Source organism: Melitaea cinxia, chromosome 23 (genome assembly GCF_905220565.1).
Source record: "Melitaea cinxia chromosome 23, ilMelCinx1.1, whole genome shotgun sequence".
In the NCBI taxonomy this organism is placed as follows: Eukaryota; Metazoa; Arthropoda; class Insecta; order Lepidoptera; family Nymphalidae; genus Melitaea; species Melitaea cinxia.
Window position 1 is genome coordinate 10,359,903 of NC_059416.1, and position 24,729 is coordinate 10,384,631.

Here is a 24,729-nt window from a genome sequence, read left to right on the forward strand (position 1 = left end):
AGGCCGTCTGAAATCTCAGAACTAAATGTAAAAAATAAAACTTTTCCCAATGAGCCGTCAACAGTTCCAAATTGGGCACGTACAAAAGAAATCACTTTTGAAACAACTTTCCCTTTTGCAGGTAACGAGCGAGGCACAATGGGAGGGAGACTTAGGGCGGGTCCGTACACGGTGGCCCCCTTCACGTTAACAAAAGAGATAAACATAACTTAAAGGACCAAAATCGAACAAAATGTGAAAACATGAGAGTTGACATCGATATCGTACTAAGCGATACCCCACAGAACCTGACCCTCGACTTCAGAGATCTATCTACATCAATGTATCTCACGGATTCTTACGTCAACAAAAGTCTCGAGATAAACGAGACGATCAACGACTTGGTGTACTCGAATCAGTTCGAGGATGACCCGATAATCGTCTTCTTAGTCATCTTGAAATGTATCATCATGCTCTTCATAATCTTGGCAGCAATTTTTGGCAATTTGCTAGTAATCGTGTCGGTCATGAGGCACAGGAAGTTGAGAGTGATTACCAACTATTTTGTCGTATCCCTCGCGTTAGCGGATATGCTAGTCGCGATATGGGCTATGTGCTTTAACTTTAGCGTAGAAATTACGAATGGTCAGTGGCTCTTTGGATACTTCATGTGCGATGTCTGGAATTCCTTGGACGTGTACTTTTCATCAGCGTCAATACTCCACTTGTGTTGCATAAGCGTTGACAGATATTATGCTATTGTACAACCTTTGGACTACCCATTGATCATGACGACCAGCAAGCTAGGAATTATGTTGGCAGTAGTATGGTGCAGCCCAGCATTAGTTTCTTTCTTGCCTATATTCATGGGATGGTACACAACGTTGGAACATCTGGAGTTTCGGAAAAGACATCCTAAGGTGTGCAGTTTTACTGTGAACAGAGTGTACGCAGTGATATCAAGCAGTGTTAGTTTTTGGATTCCGGGTGTGATAATGCTGTACATGTATTACCGGATATATGTGGAGGCGGACCGCCAGGAACGAATGTTGTACAGGTGAGAATAGTTATATTCTGCTATATTAATAAGGGATTAAATATTTTCACTTTTGATGTGTTAGATGGATTATTATCTAAATAGATTCTCAAATTCGTTTCCGTTCATTCCGTAAACTTAATTACGCAAATATATTTTACATGAACTTCGCGTGTAATTAATTTTGTTCACGTAAAGACGCTAGACATTTAAACGAGATAAAAATTTTCTTACATTTTTATTTGGGATAAAAAAAAAGAAAATGAAGAATGATCAAAGGTTTAGGCTGTCACGATGCGAGTTTCCTTAACATTCATCTTCAAGTAATTTCCAAGACGAATATACACGATAATTTACAATTATTGATGTTATTGTGAGTCAGTATATAGATATGTGTCTCTGTTACACCTTCATTAAATATGGACTACGGTTTGAAGATCAAAAAAACATGACCGGATTACTGTTTGATTACTTGTTTTTTAGATTTTTTTTTCTGTAGACACGATTATGTCTGTTATTATGGTGTACAATAAAGAGTATTATTATTATTATTATTAGGAATTTTTAATAAAAATGATTGTTTTCGATTTATTTGTTACTTAGTGTCTGTTACCTTGAAAACATTTGTTCAAATCGGATTATAAGTTTCTAAGCTTGAACCAAAAAGCGAACTGACGCACGTATAACATGTGCCTTTTCTATAAAAACCTTAACCGTGTAAATTTAGAATTTATTCAGGCAAATTCCAAATTATTCGTCAGAGGGATTTGTTTTTGTTAGTATCATTCAAACTGTGTAAACAATTACCTTGATTCCAAGAACTTGTACAGAATTTCAATAGAGTCAGGTCGGGCAGCAGACTGTTGACTTTATGAGGCGAATATTTTTACTTTGAATTCGTTTTCGGTTTTGTGAATATATTAAATCGTAAATTAAGCGTTTGTATTTCGAAATCTTTGTTGATCTGTAGTCGCATACAAATAATATTAAAATATTTACGTACTAGCTATGCCCGCGACTTCGTCCACGTGAAATTTAAGAAAAAAGTTATTGTTCAGTTCGCAGAGTTATAAAATAAATAAATTTCTATAATAAAAGTAGTAAGTGACTCCTTATTACATCAGCTATCTGCCAGTGGAAGTCCTGTCAAAATCGGTCCAGCCGTTTCAGTGATTAGCGGGACCAACAGACAGACAGAAAAAAAATTGTAAAAAATATTATTTTGTTATATGTACAGTGTATACATCCGTATGTATATAGTAAAAAGCTGTTACTGCTTTAATATGTCCCAACTTTCTGTCATCTTTCATAAAATTTTCAATAATTTACGAATATTGTGTTTGTTTTCAAAGGAATAAATTCAACTTTAATTCTCATCAGCAAGTAATATAAAATATTAATTATCAAGTGTAAGTCAAAAACAACTCATTAAATGTCGCTTAGATGAGAAATAAAAAATACAATCGAATTTAGGACCTCCTCCTTTTTAAAGTTGGCTAAAAATGAGCAAAGAGCGTGTATATATGCTTCCTTAGTGTATATAGTTTATGCTGATTGATTTCCAAGACTGTTGAAAAAGGACCTCAAATAATGAATACATTTTCCCTAACCTTCAAAGGAAGAACGTCATGCCCGGATAACCTCTTACTGTTTTGAGATACTTTTATCCTGCTCTGTTATATGTAGAAATAGAAGCTATAATAACATATATAGTCTCTATTATAAATTAGTAATGTATCCTAATATACGTAGAAAGAGCTCAATAAGTCAGCATCCAATATTAAGTAGGTTTGAAGACTGTGAAAAAAAAAATTCTTATCTTAAATGATACTGTTTATGCAAAATAATACTGTTTTCAAGCAGTATTGTGTTCCTGTTGGTGAGTAAGGTGACCAGAGCTCCTGGGGGATTGGGGATTGGGTCGGCAACGCGCTTGCGATGCTTCTGGTGTTGCAGGTGTCTATAAGCTACGGTAATCACTTACCATCAGGTGAGCCGTACGCTTGTTTGCCGACCTAGTGACATAAAAAAAAACTACTTTCTTACATTACATGTATTTTTTTAAAGTCTTGATCAGCCAAAAACCTACCGTCCACTTGATCGTAAGTTATTACTGTAGCTTATAGAAGAAAATATCGTCGTTCATGCTCGTTTAGTTTCAAAGACACCATCCCTTAGTTACCTTTATATTCCACTGCATTGCATCGTTCTCACATCTGTAGTTCTATTTCCATTGATTCACTTGTGGAGAGCCACTCCATCAATCCATTAGTCCATCGAACCGCCCTTTCAATGTGCTATTACATTTTGTAAAATATTCGTTAAATAGAAGTTAACAAGTACAACACTTAGCACAAAGCTGCTCCACGACCTGATTTTATACCCAAATACTGTCTTGATGTTTTGAATATACTGAATAAAATAAAATAAAAAATAACTTTCATAACTTTAAAAATTATATATTTAATTGAGTACATTTCAAGTTCAGTGCAATTTGAATCTTCAAAAAGTATCTAAGCTACGTAAATATTTCCAAACTGACTTGAACATTGTCTTGATGAATCTTAAGCTTGTGTAAGAAAATCATTTTTTTAGCTCCAAGATGAACCTGTTCAATTATATTACTTTATTAACCGACTTCCAAAAAAGGAGGAGGTTCTCAATTCGACTGTATTTTTATTTTTTATTTATTTTTTATTTATGTTACATCAGAACTTTTAACCGGGTAGACCGATTTCGACAAATTTTGTTTTAATCGAAAGGTGGTGTGTGCCAATTGGTCCCATTTAAATTTATTTGAGATTTGACAACTACAATTTCTATTTCGTGTCCTATTGAAGGACTGTGAGTGAACTGATACCTATTTTATTTTTCAAAATATATTAGTAAAAACGATCTATTATACAATTACTGCGAAATTCTCGAAAAATGGACCAATTTTAGATAATACTGGATATTCGAATTTAAGAAATAAGTAATTACAAATAGTTATTTCTTTAGTTTTTATAATGTTGTGAAGTTATGTTGTAATATTCCATTTGTGTTTATTATCAGAAATCCTCTCATACAGGAAAAGACAGACGAAATCGAAGCTATCACTACAGAAAGCTGAAACAAACTACAAACTTATCTGGCAAACTTCGTAACACTATTTTTCGAAGCGATTTTGTCGATTTTTTTGTTTTAATTTTTTTCATACAAAACTAGTCCTGTCAATAACAAAATCAAAAAATCAAAAAAGAAATTATTTAATTTGACGTTATTATCGGTTCGGTATCGGTATATACACACTATATTGGGTAGCAATTTTTCTTAATCCTTAAATTTACGTATTCAAAAAGAATGTTCCATATTATAATGAATTATCTATAGTATGGAACAGAGAAAAACATTTTTGGATTTTATTGCGGTTTTAACGGGAGACCTCTCGCGACCATGGTGGCTGTAAAGTATCCGAATCGTCGGGCATCTAAAAACTTAATAAACCGCGATAAAATTTGAAAAAGTTGTTTCATTATCATGAGTGAGATTCGCGTAAACATTAAAAAAGAATGTTCCATATTTCGTACTAATACAGATACCGCATTGTTCTATTTCATGAAGCTTACCTTGGAAATGATTATATTTATTCAAACAAATCTTATTTCCGAATGAAATTGGAATACGCTGGTATTCGGTGACTCGATGGGTATATTTGTATTGTTAAACGAATCGTCTCTTGTGTGTCTTTACTGATATTATGTTTTGATGAAATGTATTGGATTACAATATACCTACGACAATTTATTTTGGAAATTAAATTATAACTACGTGTGTTTATTCATTTCTTTAATACTTTATTTCAGCGCCCTTTTATAAAATCACGTAACATAAAATAATACTATGCTCACTTCACTTCACTTTTCACTTTATTTGTCGCAATACACAGGCTGAACACGGACAGCAGCGTCTTCGGTGCGACAAAGCCAGCCCTGTCCAGCGTGGTGACTATGGGCAGAACACATGAGCTCACGCCAATTTTGGCGCGAACTTGTGGAGGCCTATGTCCAGCAGTGGATTGTGATAGGCTGAAATGATGATTATTTGTCACAGTTACGTTTTTGTTTTCTTAATAATAATTTTTTCAGCACATGGCGTAGCATAACAGAATAGATGCCTATCAAATACATTAAAAATAATAATTTATTCAATTGTAAATAAAATACTATAAATAAATAAAATAATTTCTTGATCTTCTAATAACATTTGTATGGCTTTGAATCGTATTATTTGCACACAAGAATAATTGTTAAACATACTTTCTTATGATTCATGTTAACTTTATAAACTTCCAAAAAAAGAGAAGGTTCTCAATTCAAATGTATTTTTGCCTTTTTTTTTAATATATGTCACCTTATAACATTAAACTGGTTGGACCGATTTCAATGATTTTTTTTATTAATCGAAAGGTGGTGCTTGTCATGTGGTTCCACTTAAATTTAATCGAGATCTGACAGGTGCTTTTTTAATTTGACTAATAAAGCGTATGTGCTTGATAATGTTTTCGTCAACCGTCGTTGTATATATTCCGTTTTTTTTTTGGAAGAGTCTTATTTGGTAAACAAACCCCTGTCAATCGTAATTTACGTTTTTTCCGCATTTATCACTCACTTTCACAACACATTAGCTGACGGACATTTGCAAAACTCCATTTACTATTTATTTCACTAAAAACAAATATGAATTTATCATTTTAAACACATAAAAACTACTAAAATACGAATTCCGTACAGATAACTAATATTTTTGAATATGATATTTCAATATCTTTTTTTAAAAGGCAAATAGGGATGTGGTCATAATATTTTTAGAGGTGATTGAGTATAAGTGAACGGATAGCATGAGCGATAAAATAGGCCACGTGCTTAACCTATATTTTAAATTGTCACGAATTATAATTTGTTAAATAATGTTACCGTAAAGCGGTTTGTTATTAATTTGTTTTTTGTTATTAATTTTTTTTTCTTTTTTTATGTTAAGCTACTACACTACGTCTGCAAAATATAACGATTCAAACTGACTAACTGACTGACTGACTGACTGTAGCTTATAGACGCCTGCAACACCAGAAACATCGCAAGCGCGTTGCCGACCCAATCCCCAATCCCCCCAGGAGCTCTGGTCACCTTACTCACCAACAGGAACACAATACTGCTTGAAAACAGTAGTTTAGCTGTGGTCTTCTGTAAGGTCGAGGTACTACCCCAGTCGGGCTGCTCCATATTTTGAGCAGGAAATTCTTGCTGTGCCCTACCTCAGTTCGTGTAATGATTTTATTCACACGTATGTATAATTAATTAGCTTTTTGGCTACCTAAGGCACAGGCATAAAATTACCAACATTACACACAGACGGCCGTGTGCTATGTTATTGCATTAAAAAAAAAGATATCTACCTTCTCTTGATTTTTTTTACCTCCTTTTACCTACTGGTGATATCTGAGATCTAAAACTTCTTTTTGGTTCTTTAACAGAATCTTTAGGTACCTATATGCTAAGGTATTCTGTTATTTAAGCTTTATCACATGGCTAAAAATGTATCACAGAAAGCGGACTTAAAGCCATACAGCCTTATCTAACAGTCGATTTTAAGACATACAAAAATAAAAATAAAAACAGCACTGAGGAAAGTTTATGCAATATTAAAAATCTATATATATATATAAAAGCGAAAGGTCACTCATCACGAAATCTCCAAAACTATAACACCTACAAACTTAAAATTTGGCAGGTAGGTAGGATAAAACAGTAACGTAATGCATATCTTCATAACTATGCGAACGTAGTCGCGGGCAACAGTTAGTGTATTATAAAACAAAGTGCCCAAAAGTGTATGTGATCGATTGCCTCAAAATCTACGGAACGGCTAAGCCGATTTTGATAATAAGTTTCACTGGAAGTTTGCTGGGAAAACTTTGTGACACTATTTCAACGCGGGCGAATCCGCGGGAACAGCTAGTAGGTATAGATATCTGCCGTGTGGTGTCGGCCGAGTAGAATAGCACCACCCCCTTTCTTCCCGTGGGGGTCATAAAAGGCGACCGAGGGATAAACCTAGCTCAAAATCATCAGGGTCCTGGAGAAGGAAGACTTCATTTGAAACCCGGAATGGGGTCTCCGTCAAGCATTCGTGACATAGCTCTAAAATGCGAAAGACTCCTGCAACCGAACTGGCTCCACACGTATCGACTCGTCGTTCCTGTGGGCGTAGCCAGTGAGGTCGAGAGGGTGGCGCAGAGCTTAGGCAACTCTGCGTTTTCTTGAAGAGTGTCCTAGGCGACACAGTGTCTGTCTGACACTGTCTAAATCGTCTGCAATAGACGGACTAAGACTAATGATAGGTATATATCTATATATGTAGTACATACACAACAAAACTATATAAAATATGAATTTCGATACGGTTTGTAAAATTTCGAGAAATTTCTATAGTGTTAAACAAAAAGTATCCGAACGAACACGGGTGAAGCTGTATGACGTTTAATAAAGTTGACCCGTGTTTAGTAACTTTCGAATATTTACATTTTGACATTTTTGTAAAATCGTGCAAAAGAGTTACCTTTAGGTAAGAAGTATTCAAGTACCACATCGAAGCAACTTGTAAGTAAAACCACACTCGGCACATAATTGTATTACATGTTTGTAAACTCCATATTAGTCTATTTAAGTTGTCCTAAATAAGTAAATAAATAGATAAATAAGCAAATAAATAAAAAATAAATAGACTTTAAAAGCGCTTTTGAGTTATGCGTCTAAACCTTTTTACGATAGTATGTATAGCCATGACCTACTTGCTAACAATCAAATCAGTAACGCTTCTTAAATGTATGGGTGTTGCAGAGACTATCTTATATGAGTGTTGTTGTGACAACAAGTTATTTATAACTTAAAGTAGGTAATCCTACAAGACTCACCTAGCACCTGAAAGATTACAGCTAACCTTACAAACAGAAATTAAGTCTTTCATAGTTGGCAGGTCACCAACGTTTGCCTTAGAATGGTGCAATGCTACAGGGAAATGACGTAGAAATTCAATCTATCCTAATACTGTTTTTGGTGCCAAAGAAGTTTGTTTCGAAGGAGGTTTGATAACTGAATTTTATTTAAAACTTATTATAAGTATTAGAATGTAGACATGTGTATGTAAGTTTATTATTCATCTACACCGCCTACCCAATTTTGATAATGAGTTTCCTTTTTATGTCTGGGTTGTCTGGAAGAAATGGCTAATTAGCCATAAGTCCGCCCATTGTACTTCACTGTCTGTAACTATATTTATGCTTTGTTTGTAATATATTTGTGGTGTACAATTAAGTATAAAATAAATAAATAAAAAATAATAAAACTTTTAATTTACGAATCGTATTACAGAGTAATTATATCTATTAACAATTCCCTTCTTCATACTAGACAGATTTCCATCAAACCCTGTCCGATGTAAAGCGTAGTTACTTAAAGATTAGTGTGCTTGCTTAATAATACCTATTACTCTCCGCTTCGAAAGTGTTCCACACCTTAACATCTATACAAATAAATAAAATAAGATTGTCTGTTTGTAATATTAAAATAACCGATTTTTACTAAGTGCATGTGGACGTGCAGATGGCACATATACCAAAATAACATTTTTTACAATTTTATCTGTCTGTCTGTGTGTCTGTCTGTCTGTGTGTCTGTCTGCCTGTCTATTTGTTCCGGCTTATCTCTGAAACGGCTGTTCCGATTTAGATGGGACTTTCACTGGCAGATAGCTGATGTAATAAGGAGTAACTTAGGCTATTTTTATTTTACAAATTTATTTATTCCGAAACTCGGAGAACTGAACAATATTTTTTAATTCTACGCGGGCGAAGTCGCGGGCACAGCTTGTTTCATATAAAATGTTAGAGGACAAATTTTTGTGAGAGTAGGTCAGATGCTGCCACGAAAAGAAACCGTTGCTCACAATGTGTATCTATTTTTAAAACATAAAGATATGAAGTACAATAACGCGCTATTCAAAATGTTATTAATGGACAAGCACGTAATTCCATTAATGTTGTCCTATAGAGAGTTAGGATGCTTTGCAATATGTTGGGTATCTGGATATATATGAACACGCTGTATAGATACATTGTCATGCGCAGAAATCGAACATGAGAATGAATCGAAATTCGAATACGAATAAAGAATCGAACACATAACTGAGGTAGGGCACAGCATGAAATTTCCCGGTCAAAATAAGGAGGGGTATGACTGGGGTATCTTATAGAAGATCAAGGCTAAATAATACTGCTTTCAAACAGTGTTACGTTCTTGTTGGCGAGCAAGGTGACCAGAGCTCCTGGGGGGAATTGAGGATAGGATTGGCAACGCGTTTGCCGTGCTTCTGGTGTTGCAGATGTCTATAAGCTATGGTAATCGCTTATCATTAGGTGAGCCATACGCTTGTTTGCCGACCTAGTTATATGAAAAAAGGATTTTGCGAAACATTTTTTATTAAAAATTAAAATGAGCTAATGTGCTTATAAAAATGATACTCTAATATTAATATAAACGTTCTCGAGTGGCGACCGCGTACCAGACGACGCATCGTTGGCAAGCCCCCCACGAGGTGGACCGACGATCTGTTCAGGGTCACGGGAAGCCGCTGGATGCGTGCTGCGCAGGATCTACCATCGTGGGAAATATTAGGGGAGGCTTATGCCCATCCGTGGACGTCCATGAGCTGATATGATGATGATGATAATGATAGTCTAAAATAGTTGTGCCATATTTAGAGCTAAATGTATGAACTTCTAAAATGTATACTATAGCTTGTCTTAAGTAGGTATTATTAGGCTTTTTCGTTCAACTAAGTTGAAATCTGCTACTTGAATATGTATGATTATTCATATTGCCAGGTGTCAGCATCAAATTTCCTACTTAACATCACTTAGCAGTCTCTTGAACATCAATGACTTTTGACATCGAGGTAACGGAAAATACGTACATATGTATAACATTGCTAGGCTTTACATTAACGATGTAAACAATTAGTTTCCTGTCAGTTTGTTTTAACCTACTTCAAAAAAGGTGACGGTTACTCAATTCGACCGTATATATATTTTTTATGTATGTTCAGGGATAATAATAATAATACTCTTTATTGTACACCATTAAAAGAAACAACAGAGAAAAAAACATAAAATGAAAGATGTACAAAGGCGGTCTTATAGCTGAAAGAGCGATCTCGAAGTACTAATAGACAATATATAATAATAATAAACATACATAATACTAACATATATAAAATACACACACACACACACACACATATATATATATATATACATAGTAAATATATATTATATCTTCTTACTTCGTCGTTTATGAACCGATTTTGATAATTCTTATTTTGTTGGAAAGGAGATGTCCCAAGGGTGTTATCATGATAAGGAATTCAGGATATGATGATGAGATCCCAAACAAATCGAAGGGATCCCCCAAAAATCGTTGTGACGACTAGTACGTTTGTTAATTTTTTTTTTGTCTACTTACGTTGTATTACTTGTCGATGTAACTGAACTCGGTTTTTTGTCGTTTGCTAGCAAACACAATTATATAAGTCAATAATCTACTTTTTAGCACCAAAAGTATAAATAAGGCCTCTAACATATTTAAAGTTATGCATCTGATACTTCGGATTGGACATGAAAAAATATATTTTGTAACAGTTTGGATACGGTTAAGGATATGAATGTATTACGGATTGTCTGTTAACATTCCAATATTTACAATTACAGATAGATTTTTAAGCCACAGGAACACAACACTTATCGTTACCTACATATATATTATCTTAAAGTCTTAAAACTTTATCTTTTCTCTTTATTTTCTAATTTATTTAAGTAAGTTAGGTGTTATCGTTTCAATATAAGCGATAAACCAGCTCAGCTAGAATAAAATCAGAGATCACTGTCAATGAATGCTACAAAGCGTTTGAAATAATTGTGGAATTGACGTTTCACTTCAAAGATTATAAAGACAAAGGGAACAATGAAATAGCGACCGCCGACGCGAACCCGACTTCGCACGAGTTCATAATTCACTAACAAATAAAACAAATAGTAGAGAAACTAAACAACTAGAACATTATATGAGACTCTTCATTCGAAAGGAAACGGATGATGGGTATTAAAACACTCTAACATAAAAAAGTGTGTGTATGCTAGCTAACTTCAAGTAGCTAACTTTTTCTTCGTTGAGTAGCTAAATCCAGGGTGTCGGTTTTTTGTGACGGTGTGCGCGCGTGTTAATTGGCTAGCTAACTTCAAGTTGCTAACTTCGTCTTCGCTGACTAGCTAACTTCAGAATGTCGGTTTTTTGTGACGGTGTGGACACATGTTAATTGGCTAGCTAACTTCAAGTTGCTAACTTCTTCTTCGCTGACTAGCTAACTTCAGGGTGTCAGTTTTTTGTGACGGTGTGCGCACATGTTAATTGGCTAGCTAACTTCAAGTTGCTAACTTCTTCTTCGCTGACTAGCTAACTTCAGGGTGTCGGTTCTTTGTGATGGTTTGCGGGCGCTTCGTAAAAACTAACTTACATCATTTTGCCCTAACGCGCCAAAAAAGCATAAATTTTAAAATAGTTTACTTGTCTGATTTGAAAGACAAAAAGGGGGAAAAGGATGGCGCAGAAATGCTATTAGCGTTTTTGTTTCACTTGTATGCTATAAAGACCTTAAAATAACCATAAACTAATATATTCATATATTTTAATAAATCAGAAATGACATAGGTTACAAAAGTTACAATGTTTCTCTTTTCCTCCAGGAGCAAAGTAGCTGCACTACTCTTGGACAAGCACCTTCAAATTAACGGTATATCAGTTGGGGACGTGATGAGAGAACGGCAGAGCATCCAGATGCAGCCGATGGCGAGCAACAAGATGAAGAGGGAAAGGAAGGCAGCTCGAACCCTTGGGATTATCATGAGCGCGTTCCTTGCTTGTTGGCTACCGTTTTTCTTATGGTAAACTATTTTTTTTATATATTTTTTGCTTATACTATATTCAATTTCAACAAATTAATGATATACAATAACACCAAATCTCAAATTTAAATAAAAATATAACTGAATTAAATTAAGCTAATTGGTCGGTCTATCGGCAGACAGCGTTTAACTGATTGATGTGTGACGATTATCATCTAATTAATAAATGCTTGTGATAGTAGAATGATGTACTTCAACATCATCAACTTCAGTCGAATGTGTACATACTGATAAGGTCGACAACACTGATGTCCGGTAAAACTCAAATGAGTTTATGTGGCATTTTATTATTAGTGATTTTAATTTATATTCTTTCGTGTATCTTAATAAAATAAATAAATAATAAAATAAGAATAGATGAAATTAGAACGGTCAATTTTGCATCAGATGCAATAAGTGACGTTTTTGCAAACACAGCAATTCGATCGATCTGGTAACCAGACAAGAGTTTATTGTACTGGCAGGTGTTGAGGATAATGCATTTATTGATATTTTTATTTTGTGTTTTTGAGACTTCATTACATATGTTTATAGTTTGAAAATTTTCTGTGCAAGTCCGTCTTTTACTCACACTTGTCTAATTTTCAAATTACTATAAGTTAGGACGCAGACGACAAGAAGTTTCACTTCGTGCACTGCTGAATAAACTTGTCAAGTCGGACTGCAATTGCAGCTAATTACTTAGTGACAAGAAAGTTTCTCAAAACTAGAAATAGGACATGAAACTCGTCTGTGATATTTACGTATGCTAATTTCGTAATAAAAAATAGATTTATACTGACATATCGGGTCATTTTCTAACCGCTTAATTAGTAGTTTTTATACAGAATACGATGTTGGCAAACAAGCACCTATTTGATCTAATGGTAAACATATACCGTAAGCTACGCTTTTCCAAGCTTATCTCCGTCCTTTCTTAGTAGCTCTGGTCACCCTACTCACCATTGGAATATATCACTACCTACTTGAAAGCAATATTATTTTATTGTAAAGTTCTGTAAGGTTCTGTACTTCCCAGTTAGGCTGATTTTGAGCTAGGTATTTCCTGCTGTGCCCCTCTCTATTTCAATAATAGACGTAATGAAGTTCTAAAGGGAATATTTTTCCATCAGGTACATAATAACAGCTCTCTGTGGGAATTCGTGTCCGTCACCCCCACCAGTGGTAGCAGCGGTCTTCTGGGTGGGGTATTTCAACTCAGCCTTGAACCCTCTAATATACGCCTACTTCAATAGAGACTTCAGGGCAGCGTTTAGGAAGACTTTGGACTCGTGCTGCAGGTAAGGAAACTAGCTTTTCTAAATTTCTGATACTCTAAATATAACCCGTATACTTATATCTACAAGTGAATTACATTTCAAATTTTTAACTAGTACCTATCCAATAGAAACAAGATCGAAATTTGTCATACTTCACTGCTGTTAGTTATTTTCTCAAAATTAAAAAAGTTATCTTGTGTCTAAACTATAGCTTCTATTTCCCTTGATTTTGGGTACAACTTAGAAATAGTCTGTAATGTATGTGGTTTCATTTAATTCTTCTATCTTGTATCGAGTCCACACAAGAAGTGATTATTTATCATTTCATAATAAAGTTTGCAAATTGTGCGCAATTCACGTAATAACTCACTCCAATCTATATTGGTTTAAAGAGTTTTAGACGTGAATGTACGTATATCCATTCTGAATAATTTATGTGTGTGTGTTTATTTGTATGTTGCGTTCGGGTATATGTAATTGTAGTAACTTTCCCAGTTTCAATTTAAATTATTTATTTAATATCTAAGATTTTTTTTTTTTTGTGTTACCCACATTAGGAATTCTAAACATTTTTGAATATCATATCAAAAATTGACCGCTCCAGCGGGGTTCGAACCCGCGCCTCCGACATACCGTGGCGGCGCTCTAGCCAATTAAGCTATGGAACGATGCACCCGCTCGAGCGAAATTTTCGATATGATAATTTTTAATTTCGGTTTAAGCGAACCGTGGCGCCAATATAGCGAAATAGCACGGTGTCGTCTCCTGTCAAAGATTTTCATTGTAATATGAAACTTTGAATAGTTACGGGTTTCTGTAAAGAGCTCACTATAGACGGCGCCACGGTTCGCTTAAACCGAAATTAAAAATTATCATATCGAAAATTTCGCTCGAGCGGGTGCATCGTTCCATAGCTTAATTGGCTAGAGCGCCGACACGGTATGTCGGAGGCGCGGGTTCGAACCCCGCTGGAGCGGTCAATTTTTGATATGATATTCAAAAATGTTTATTTATTTATTTATTTACACGTAATATTATTGTAAAAATTACAGATCTTAATAATCTATATATATATATATATATATATATATATATATATATATATATATATATATATATATATATATATATATATATATATATATATATTTTTTTTTTTTTTTTTTTTTATAAAATTTCTTTTATATCAAACTTTGATCTTAATATACCGCTTTACCGCTCTGCAAAACACAGCAGGGGTTGAAAAAAAGTCTAGAGATGGATCCTACGCTAGTACTCCATTAAGCAGAGTCAGTGCTCGAATTAACGGTGACTCTCGCATCAACTTCGAACTGTATCCTATCATCGCTAACAGTGTATGCCGCCGAACGTAGATATAGTTTGGTACGCTCAGAGGTATCAAACTTAGCACTGATGGGTTAGAAATTTTATCAGTTATTAAATTATAAAAATACATAGTTAAAAAAACATCTCTTCTTACTTCAAGAGAATCATATACTAGCATTCCTTGGAAAAATAAAGAGGGGTATACGCAAGGATAGCCAACAAAATACCCAATATTTTTTAAAGTAAAGCCATCTTAAAAATTTCCTTTGGAGTTTATTATGCGATGCCATGTCCGATAAGTGTACAATGTATTTTTTTTACATAAAATATAAATACAAGCCATTGATTTATCGACAGATAGGTCTGCTTTATATTCAATATTCTCTTATCTCAGCGGCATATTTATGTTTTCATTTCATGCGAAATATTGGAGATAAGCCTATCCTTCTTTAATATCGCTACAAAAAAATCTTTATTTATTTTTAGATAGCTATTTAATGAAATTTAAATATAAAGCCTTTACTTTATAATAAGAAATTCAATATACAAACTGTTGATAGCTTCCAACGTTGAACGTAAATTTAGCCTGATATAGTGTAGAGCCGAAAAGTATCGTAGCATGAAGTTATATAGCCTGTAAAATGTTAAAAGCCTTCATAACTCAAAAAAAAATTAAAAGGATCGAGTTTCAGTGTATATATGCACACAAAAACATAAAACTTCCTACCTTTACAATAAATATAATTTTAAATTTTGATGTCCACGGCGATGTTCTCAAACAAAACAATTTTAATATAAAATTTTAATCATACAATACTTGTTACGAAGTTAATTTAACTTATGAACAAAGATAAATTGACTTGGAAATTTTGTGTGTTATTATAACATGTCATAAAAACTTATTTCAAAGGTTTCCCTTTTTTTATATAACACATTTTTTTTACTGCCAGTACCAATACAAAAAAGAATTTGTTTACTTCTGGTAAACTGAACAGTACTGAAAAGATTTTTCTTTCACCTGTAATAAATACATTATAGGGACGTATGTATATTTAAGCTTTTACATCGCTATAGTAGGACATTAGTTCATACATTCAAAGTCAATGCATCTTTTGTGTTGAATATCTGAAGAAATCTATTTATTTATTCATATAGGTTTAAAAGATCTGATTCAAAATGAAAAATACGTAATGAAAAATAAAATATGAATTTTTTTGTATATCAAAATACAACCAAATATAAATTTCTATAGCAATTTTACTTCTCTAAAGACTATTCCTAAAGTTACTCTACCACCAATAAGGTGTGAGATTTAATGCAGCCGTATTAGCATTATAATACAAATTCATAAAACACTTACATAATGCCACATCCCCAGGTCGCTCTGTGGGAGCTTCGGTCGCCGCTATTGCCAGCAACTTCACCGTCGAGAGCACCACTCCAATGCGTCATCAGACATCCACATGAATAATTGCATCAAATCTACATCAGCTGACGTACTTCGAGCGCTGCCCTCCTGCTCAAAGCCTGAGGGTATTAATATGGCCATTTAAGGGGAATGGTGTTTTAAAGTGGTGGCAGGAGGTTGTGATCTTATCAATTAGAAATGTTTATTTTTTCTGTTGAATGACTAGCCCATTAGCGCAGTTTGTAGTGACCCTGCTTTCTGCTCCGGGGGTTGTGGGTTCGATTCCACCCCAAGTCTGGGTGTAATATATATATATATATATTTGTATAATTTTTAAAAAAATTTATACTTTGTGAACAGATGACGTGTGTTTATGTTGTAAATATAAAAAAAATCCGATTTATCGTGAAAGAGCGTGCAAGATGCGGATTGTACGTGAAATGTAGGGAGGATGATTACTTAATTATAGAAATTATTTTTTGAGTGATTTTTGTTTATTGTATTTAAACAAACATTTAAAAAAGATGATCAATGATTATTAAAATAAATAATCGTTTAAGAAGCGATATGTAAAAATAGCGGACATGATTTTATTTTTAATGACTAACGATTGATATATAGAGTCAATTAAACATCACATAAACATTTCAAACGATATAGCAAAACTAGACTATATTTAGAAATGCTAATAATTTAAAGTTCTTTATAGGCCATCTAAGCAGAATATAGATTATAAGCGAGACGCAACGACGACGGACAATTGCTAGTTACTGAATTACAAAGATAGAAAAATTAAAATATGTTGCTTAAATAATGTGGTTAATAAATAATGCGATAAAAAGTAGCCTATGTTCATCAGGGATAATGTCGGCTTCTAATGGTAAAAGAATTTTTCAAATCGGTCCAGTAGTTCCGGAGCCTATTCGAAACAAACAAACAAACAAATCTTTCCTATTTATAATATTAGTATAGATAAAACATTCCGCTATGACACACATAAGGTAAATAGCTCAAATAATAATCAAATAAAATCCATAATTATAATGGATACAGAATAATTAACTGTATACAGATTAGGAATTATAACAAAACTTACGTAACATCAAATGAATCCCATTAACGTTCAAAGTTACTCTGACTGTTTAACTCATCCGAACTTTAAGGTAAGCGTTAAATAAGCGAAAATACATTTAATGAATTCGCAACTTTTACGACGGACGTGACGCATTGGCTTTATAACTTTATGGATAATTTTTAAGTACTCCATGATAAAATAAATAAAACTGTTATTTACGACCTTCCTATAAATTTTCATATACTACCAGGGTGGCCAATAAACAGCACATACAATGGTAAGCTATTTCCATAGGTATCCTATGAATGAGGTATAATAAAATAAATCCTAATCATAATCCTAAAAATACCATAATACCTAATGAAGCCTGCAATACCTGCATTGGCAAGCGCATTGCCAAACCTACCCCCGATCTTTTCTAGGAGCTCTGGCTACCTTACTTACCACAGAAACACAACACTGTTCTGTAAGGTTGAGGATATTACCAGTTAAATCCTACACCAAAGAAAATTGCTAGCATGTGGAAAATAGATTCAACACTAATTGTTCCTATTGTAGCGTCGGTCAGTTTCTTACTAGCAAATAGCCCAACCAACATCTCAAAGATTTACTCTTGACTCAACCGGATCAAAGTTCGGGTATAAAAGGCAGGTTTAAATAAGGTACTTCTCCAGACAGGTGGCTCCAGATTTTGAACAGGATATTTGCTGCTGTAGGGTATAGATACCTCGATTAAATATTCAATAAAATCAACAAAAGTAAAATTATAGAAATTGTGATACAAAGTATTAGTTGAAGTTATACATTGTGACGGCGACCAGTCATTAGTTCCTTCCAAAGATATATCTCTCTCCTCGGTTGTTTGTTTCATTGCTGAAGGTCGCGCCCACTCTGATCCAGGGACTGGCTAACGATCTCTGTGAATTTTCTCCAATCCGTCCTGTCCTCTGCCTTCCTCAGGGCTGCGGTCACTTGGAGACCAGTGAAAAGATATATAGTTTTTTTTAAATACGTTATTAGTAGGTATTTATTATACCTACATGTTACATGTAAGTTTTCTGTCAGTTTTCTGTTAATTTACAGTCTGATGATTTGCAATTGATTTCCAAAAAAACAATATTTCTTATAATACCTTAAGTACTTGTTTTGTAAAAATAATCGCAAAAGAGTTACAACTCTATTCTTAGCTACAAAAATTCAATTATACTCCGTAAATTGTTATACGATATTGTTATTACAGTAAAAAATATGATATTTTAATAGATAAAAATATTTATTTCAAACGAAAAATGATGATATCGCAAAGTCTTTTTTGGGAATAAATTGATTTTACGTACAATCTTTTGTAAATTGAATCTCTTCTTCTTATCGCTGACAAAAACAATACGAGAGATAGTCCTGTAATCCAGCACTTTGCTATACTAAGATATCCTTGCAATATGCATGCATATTTGTATATTTTTTTAACCGACTTCCAAAAAAGGAGGAGGTTTTCAATTCGACTGTTTTTTTTTATGTATGTTACATCAGAACTTTTGACCAGGTAGACCGATTTCGACAAATTTTATTTTAATCGAAAGGTGGAGTATGTCGATTGGTCCCATTTAAATTTATTTGAGATCTAACAACTACTTTTCGAGTTATATCTAATAATGCGTTTTTACTTGACGCTTTTTTCGTCGACCTACGTTGTATTATACCGCATAACTTTCTACTGGATGAACCGATTTTGATAATTCTTTTTTTGTTGGAAAGGAAATATCCTAAGTTTAGTACCATGATAAGGAAACCAGGATCTGATGATGGGATCCCAGAGAAATCGAGGGAAATTCTTGAAAATCCGCAATAACTTTTTACTAGGTGTACCGATTTTGATAATTCTTTTTTTGTTGGAAAGAAGATATCCCTAGTTTAGTACCATGATAAGGAACCAGGATCTCATGATGGGATCCCAGAAAAATCGAGGGAACTTCTTGAAAATCCGCAATAACTTTTTACTGGGTGTACCGATTTTAATAATTTTTAATTTAATCGAAAGCTGATGTTTGTCATGTGGTCATATATAAATTTTATTGAGATCTGATAACTACTTCTTGAGTAATCTTTGATAACGCGTAGTTACTTGACTATTTTTTCGTCGATCTACGTTGTATTACTCGTCAAAGTAATTGAAGTCGGTTTTTTTTTCGTTTGCGAGCAAACACAATTATATACAAACATAATCCTAAATTGTTTGTAAACGACTTTGTTTGTTTTTTGCTGAAAATAAGGATTTATAAGGTTTTTATATTATAAATTAATAAAAAATTATTAATATATTTAATAAATCAAAAACTTACGCTTAACGACCCTACTAGGATTTACTCTTGTGTCGGGGGTCCGAAAATACACACAATACACAAGTACAAACGCCCAGAATACGGCAAACATCTGTATGACCAATACAAATGTATGCCATGTGCGGGGATCTAACCCGTAACCGCCAGCACATCAGCCATAAGCCAGCATTGTCACCGTTACGCTAACGCGTCGACAAGTTTATATAATATTTTTTATTTAAAGTTAGAGTTTGAATCATGCAAAACTTTATTTATTTTAAATCACACTGTATATCCAGCCTTAACGAAGATCCTAAAAGGCGTTACAACCTTGTCAATACATTGAGCAAACGAAATTTAAGCTTAATGCTATAAAAGCAAGGATTATTTTTGTTTGGATCATATTTTCTCATCATCAAAGTTAAGTCCGAAGTAATCGTTTCATAAGTTGAATATTTAATTGCGTATGAACTTCTGATGAGTCCCTTTCACAGAAAAGGTATTAAAGGTATAATTAAACTTCTGTTACAGTTCCATTTAACCTTTGGGCTCGGACGTTAATTGTTTTACCTGTTTCCTATATCCATTAACTATTATAATGAACGTTTGAAATTACTTTATACTGGTTCTAAGCTCTTGGCTTCGCCCATGGGGATCGTTGATCATCGGTGTTCTGCTATTTTTTCTCATATTAAATAAACATGCTTAACGAGCTGGCGCAGTTGTCGCTGAAGCTGATCACACAGATTTTTGTCACGGTATTTGCATTTTTAGTTTTCCGACCTTGACATAGAATTCTAATCCTACTGGGCTCCATTGAATTCGGAACGTCTATAACTTTTCTCAAATATACTTATAAAATAATATTCCAGTTTTGTTCCATTTATATTATGCATATTATTGTCTCTTGTATCTTTGTGCTTGTAGTTTTCTTTATATTTTAGTCAATTAAGAAAATTATAATCCTTTCGTAATTTCTTGATATTTGCGTGCTAACGTAACTAGTAACGTACGGAGTCAAATGTATATATTATAGATCAAAATAAAACTAGAACACGCGACATCTCAAATAAGTATTTTACTGATGTAGGGCACAGCAAGAAATATTCTGCTTAAAATTTGGAGCAGCTCGACTGGGGAAGTACCTCAATCCTACAGAAGATCCATCACTTTAGCCTGTGACAGTCCACTGCTGGACATATAGGCCTCACAAGTTGGTACCCGAGATTATGGCGCGAACTCGTGTTTTGCCCATAGTCATCACGCTAGGCAGGCAGGCCGCAGGTGACCGCAGGGCTGGCTTTGTCGCTCCGAAGACGCTGCAGCCCGTCTTCGGCCTGGGTATTTCAAAGCCAGCAGTTGGATGGTTACTTAGTCGCCTCTTACGACACTCACGGGAAAAGAGGGACTGAAGAGGGAGAAAGAGAACAGGGGAACATCCACAGAAGATCACAGCTAAATAATACTGTTACCATGTAGTGTTGTGTTTCTGTGGTGAGTAAGGTGACCAAAGCTCCTTGGGAGGGTCGGGCTTAGGGTCAGCAATGTGCTTCTGGTGTTGTAGGCGTCTATTAGCTACGGTAAAAAGGCTTGCCATCAGGTGACACGCATGCTTATTTGAAAGAAAGAAAGAAAGAAAGAAAGACATTTATTTGAGACACATACACTGCTTACAGACATACAACAAACACAATGAGAGCACAAATACATTTAAAAAGTAAAAAGAAAAAAAAATAGTCAAAATTAAGTAAAAATGTAACTAAAAATTTAAATAATTGATTTAAAATAAGAAAAGTAAAATTTTATCAAATAAAAAAATTAAAAAAAAAAATAAAGCGAAAAGAGTAATAGTGAAAAAAAAAGCAACAAAAGTCATCTACCAAAGTTATTTACACCTGTACAGCAGTGTACCGTCACAAAAAGGATGGCCACTCAGCACTTGTGGAAATACGGGGACCATTGTAAGATCCCTAAATTTCACACGCTGATTTTCAGTACCCACCTCAGGTACCATGCGAACGACAGCGGCAGCAACCAATAAATAGTATCTAATAATTCAGCAAGACCATACGTAGTAACCAAACAATACCAAATATTATAAAGTACACATATAATAAATATACATCTATACATAGATACACATATAGATACATCATGTACACCCACACACACATTACACATCACACACTAAACATCCCTTCCAGTCGTTCTTTTATTTTATTAAAAATAAGTAGGTACCGGTGGTACAGTCGTTTATCATTAATCAGCTCTTACAAGTTCTGTACCTGTTCCTTAATTAGGTATTTTTTGTATATTGTTTTAAAATTGACAATCGATGCCAGCTCCCTTAGTGGCGGTGGGATATCATTCCAGATTTTGGCCGCAGAGTATTTAAAGCATCCCCGGTAAGTGGCGGAGTGATGTCGGGGTATCAGCATCAAATAGGAGGTCGCTCTAGTATTATACCTCTTATTACAATCCTTTGCCCAGTTTAGTTTCGAAAAAAGATATTTAGGAACTTTACTTTTAACTATACCAAACAGCAACGTAGCGAAATGCAGTTGCCTTCGACCTTCCATTCTCAATAGACCCTTTTCATTGAGATATGGTGTTACATGTGTGCGCGGGGACACGTTGTACCATGCTTTTCGTGCGTTTTAATAATCTAGGGCCTGTCACAATGTCAGCATAATTCAACTTTGACAAAACTAGCGCCTCGCATAGCCTTACTCGGATTTCAGCCGATACAAAAGGTCTGATCTGATATAAAACCTTTAATCTGTAAAAGCAGTTTCGTACAGTTTTAAGGATTTGCTCTTCGAATCTAAGATGTTGATCCATTATAACACCCAAATTCCTAGCCTCACTAACCCGTTCTATGTCTACTTTGTTTATTTTAATTATAGGTGCTTTACATGTTATCTCTTTAATCTTTTTTAAGGTTCCCAAAATTAAATAAATCGTTTTGTTTGGGTTAAGTACCACCGTTACTTTCTGACCATGCATATATATTTCCTAGATCATAATTAAGCTTGTCTACTGCACTTAAAGTGTCGTCTGCTTTAAAAGAAATGTAAACTTGTATATCGTCGGCATAGGTATGGATACTTGCTGCACTCACATGCTTTTCCAGGTCGGCACAATAAAGTATGAATAATTAAGGACCCAAAATTGATCCTTGCGGAACACCCCTGTTTATAAATCTAGGTCTCGAGTGAACTACAGTTCCATCTTCATCCATTGTGTCCACTACTTGTGTTCTATTCTTTAAGTAATTAGAAAACCACTCGACAGCATCTGAAGAGAGACAATAGTAGTGCAATTTAGAAAGCAGAAGCGGTATATTTATGGTATCAAATGCACGTGAGTAGTCTAGTAGCACTAGAATGGTTCCCTCCCCTTTATCTTGCGCATTCAATATGTCATCTACTACATCTATAAGCGTTGTTACGGTGCTATGATTTTTACGGAAAACTGATTGTTTTTCTGGGAGAATATTGTTGGCTTCAAGAAATTGTGAAAGCTGTCTATGTACAATTTTTTCCAGAATTTTCGACATACATGGTAGGATGCTTATAGGTCGCAGATCTTTTAACTTTAAGGGGTTATCGGTTTTAGGGATAGGACGAATAATCGCTTTTTTCCATATGGATGGAAATGAATTCGTTTCGATTGATTTATTTATTATATTCGTTATCACGTTTAACGTACAGGGGAGGGACATCTGCCAACCTAGTTGTATAAAAAAAATGTATAAAGATTTTGTGATGCCAATGTTTTAAAGAACGTTAATGTTATTTATTTGAACGTCTTTATCGCTGGGATTTACTGATCTGTTCCAAAAATTGGTATTTTTATTTTATTTTAGTTAGTCTGTTTGTTGAAGAAAACTTTCAGATTTCTTAGGAATTTAAGGTATTCAAAAAATTTAACTCAGTTTAAAATTCGAACACCATTTAAACTGTTATACATAATATCTATTCTGAATTTAAAATTAGCTTCTGGGGTTTTTATATATGTACTAAATGAAAGAGAAGAGTTGACACTTAATATGCTAACCCACATCAAGCAATCTCATTATACGTCTTAGAATATTATTTGAGACTTTCTCCACGTAAATACAAAGTGCTGTAATATTGGGCGACATAATATTCTGCTATTTCTTTGTGATATTTTCTCTCAGCAACTCTTTAGTATTCTTAATAGCGATTACCATTAATAACAATTTAGCCTGTAATATCTCACGGCTAGATATAGGCTTCTTTCTCTATGCAGAAAAACGATCAGAGCTTAATCCACTACGCTGCTCCACTGCGGGTAGTTGGATATATATGACCACTGGTTAAGATCTAAATATTTTATCCAACGAGCTTCATTATTACATTTAATTCGTAAATTTCCATTCACGCTAATTTTAGTCCATTGAGTACACGTAAAAACAAAGTTTTAAATTACAAAATTCCCTTTTACTCTCTCCAGCTTTACTTTAAATATAATGTAATGAATGAACTATAAAAAAAACTTCCCATTCGGTCGCGGATCTAGGTTATAATTTAAAACATAAAAAACTAGTTTTTTGGAAACTGTCTACAATATTTTAGCTTTAGATACGAGTATAATATTCGTAATTAAAGAGAGTCTTGTTACGAGGTTTTTCTTGTTCAAATTGTAATTTAAATCCTATGATATTTTATTTATTTGTTTATTTGACTTGTAGAATCAAATCGCGCTCCGTGTCTGATTAGGTGTCCTATATATTTTAAAAGAGTTACTGCGGAGTTTCTTACTGATTCTTCACTACAGAACCTTCATTCCGAATCGGTGGTAGATTCACTTTTAACAATAATTAAAATTTTACTCTGTAAGGTGACGATTAGAAGCTTTGAAGCCTATTGGATTATATTTGTATTTTATTTTTCCAAATCCTCAACACAGAATCCCATTTATTTCCAATAGGCGGTCGTTGATATGTGGTATTTATTGTTGATTATAAATATACGAGGGTAGATGGAAAAATTTGACGTTGGAATTATATCGTTTGATTTAAATTAATATTATTCGATTAGAAATAAGTTTTTCTATGTTAGTTCTAAATCAAAATTTTTAAATTTAACTTCATACTTTCAAATTTTTATGTCGTATTGTGTCATTGGCGAAATCGTCGGTTTTATTGTTAGTAGAAACATTAATCGTGTACTTGGCTTTCAAAATGCTATAAATTAATAATGTGTAAAACATTTTCATATTTAATTTTATCGTTTACGCAAATTCATAT

At 33.9% G+C, this 24,729-nt stretch overlaps 1 protein-coding gene across 1 annotated transcript; it reads left to right on the forward strand.

Moving 5' to 3' along the window:
• Positions 1-242: 242 nt before the first annotated feature.
• LOC123665126 (octopamine receptor beta-1R-like) lies at positions 243-16,206 on the forward strand. Its single transcript, XM_045599471.1, has 4 exons — positions 243-1,036; positions 11,850-12,047; positions 13,181-13,348; positions 16,032-16,206. Exons 1-4 carry the CDS (start codon positions 243-245, stop codon positions 16,204-16,206), a joined length of 1,335 nt encoding a protein of 444 aa, XP_045455427.1.
• Positions 16,207-24,729: the final 8,523 nt, after the last annotated feature.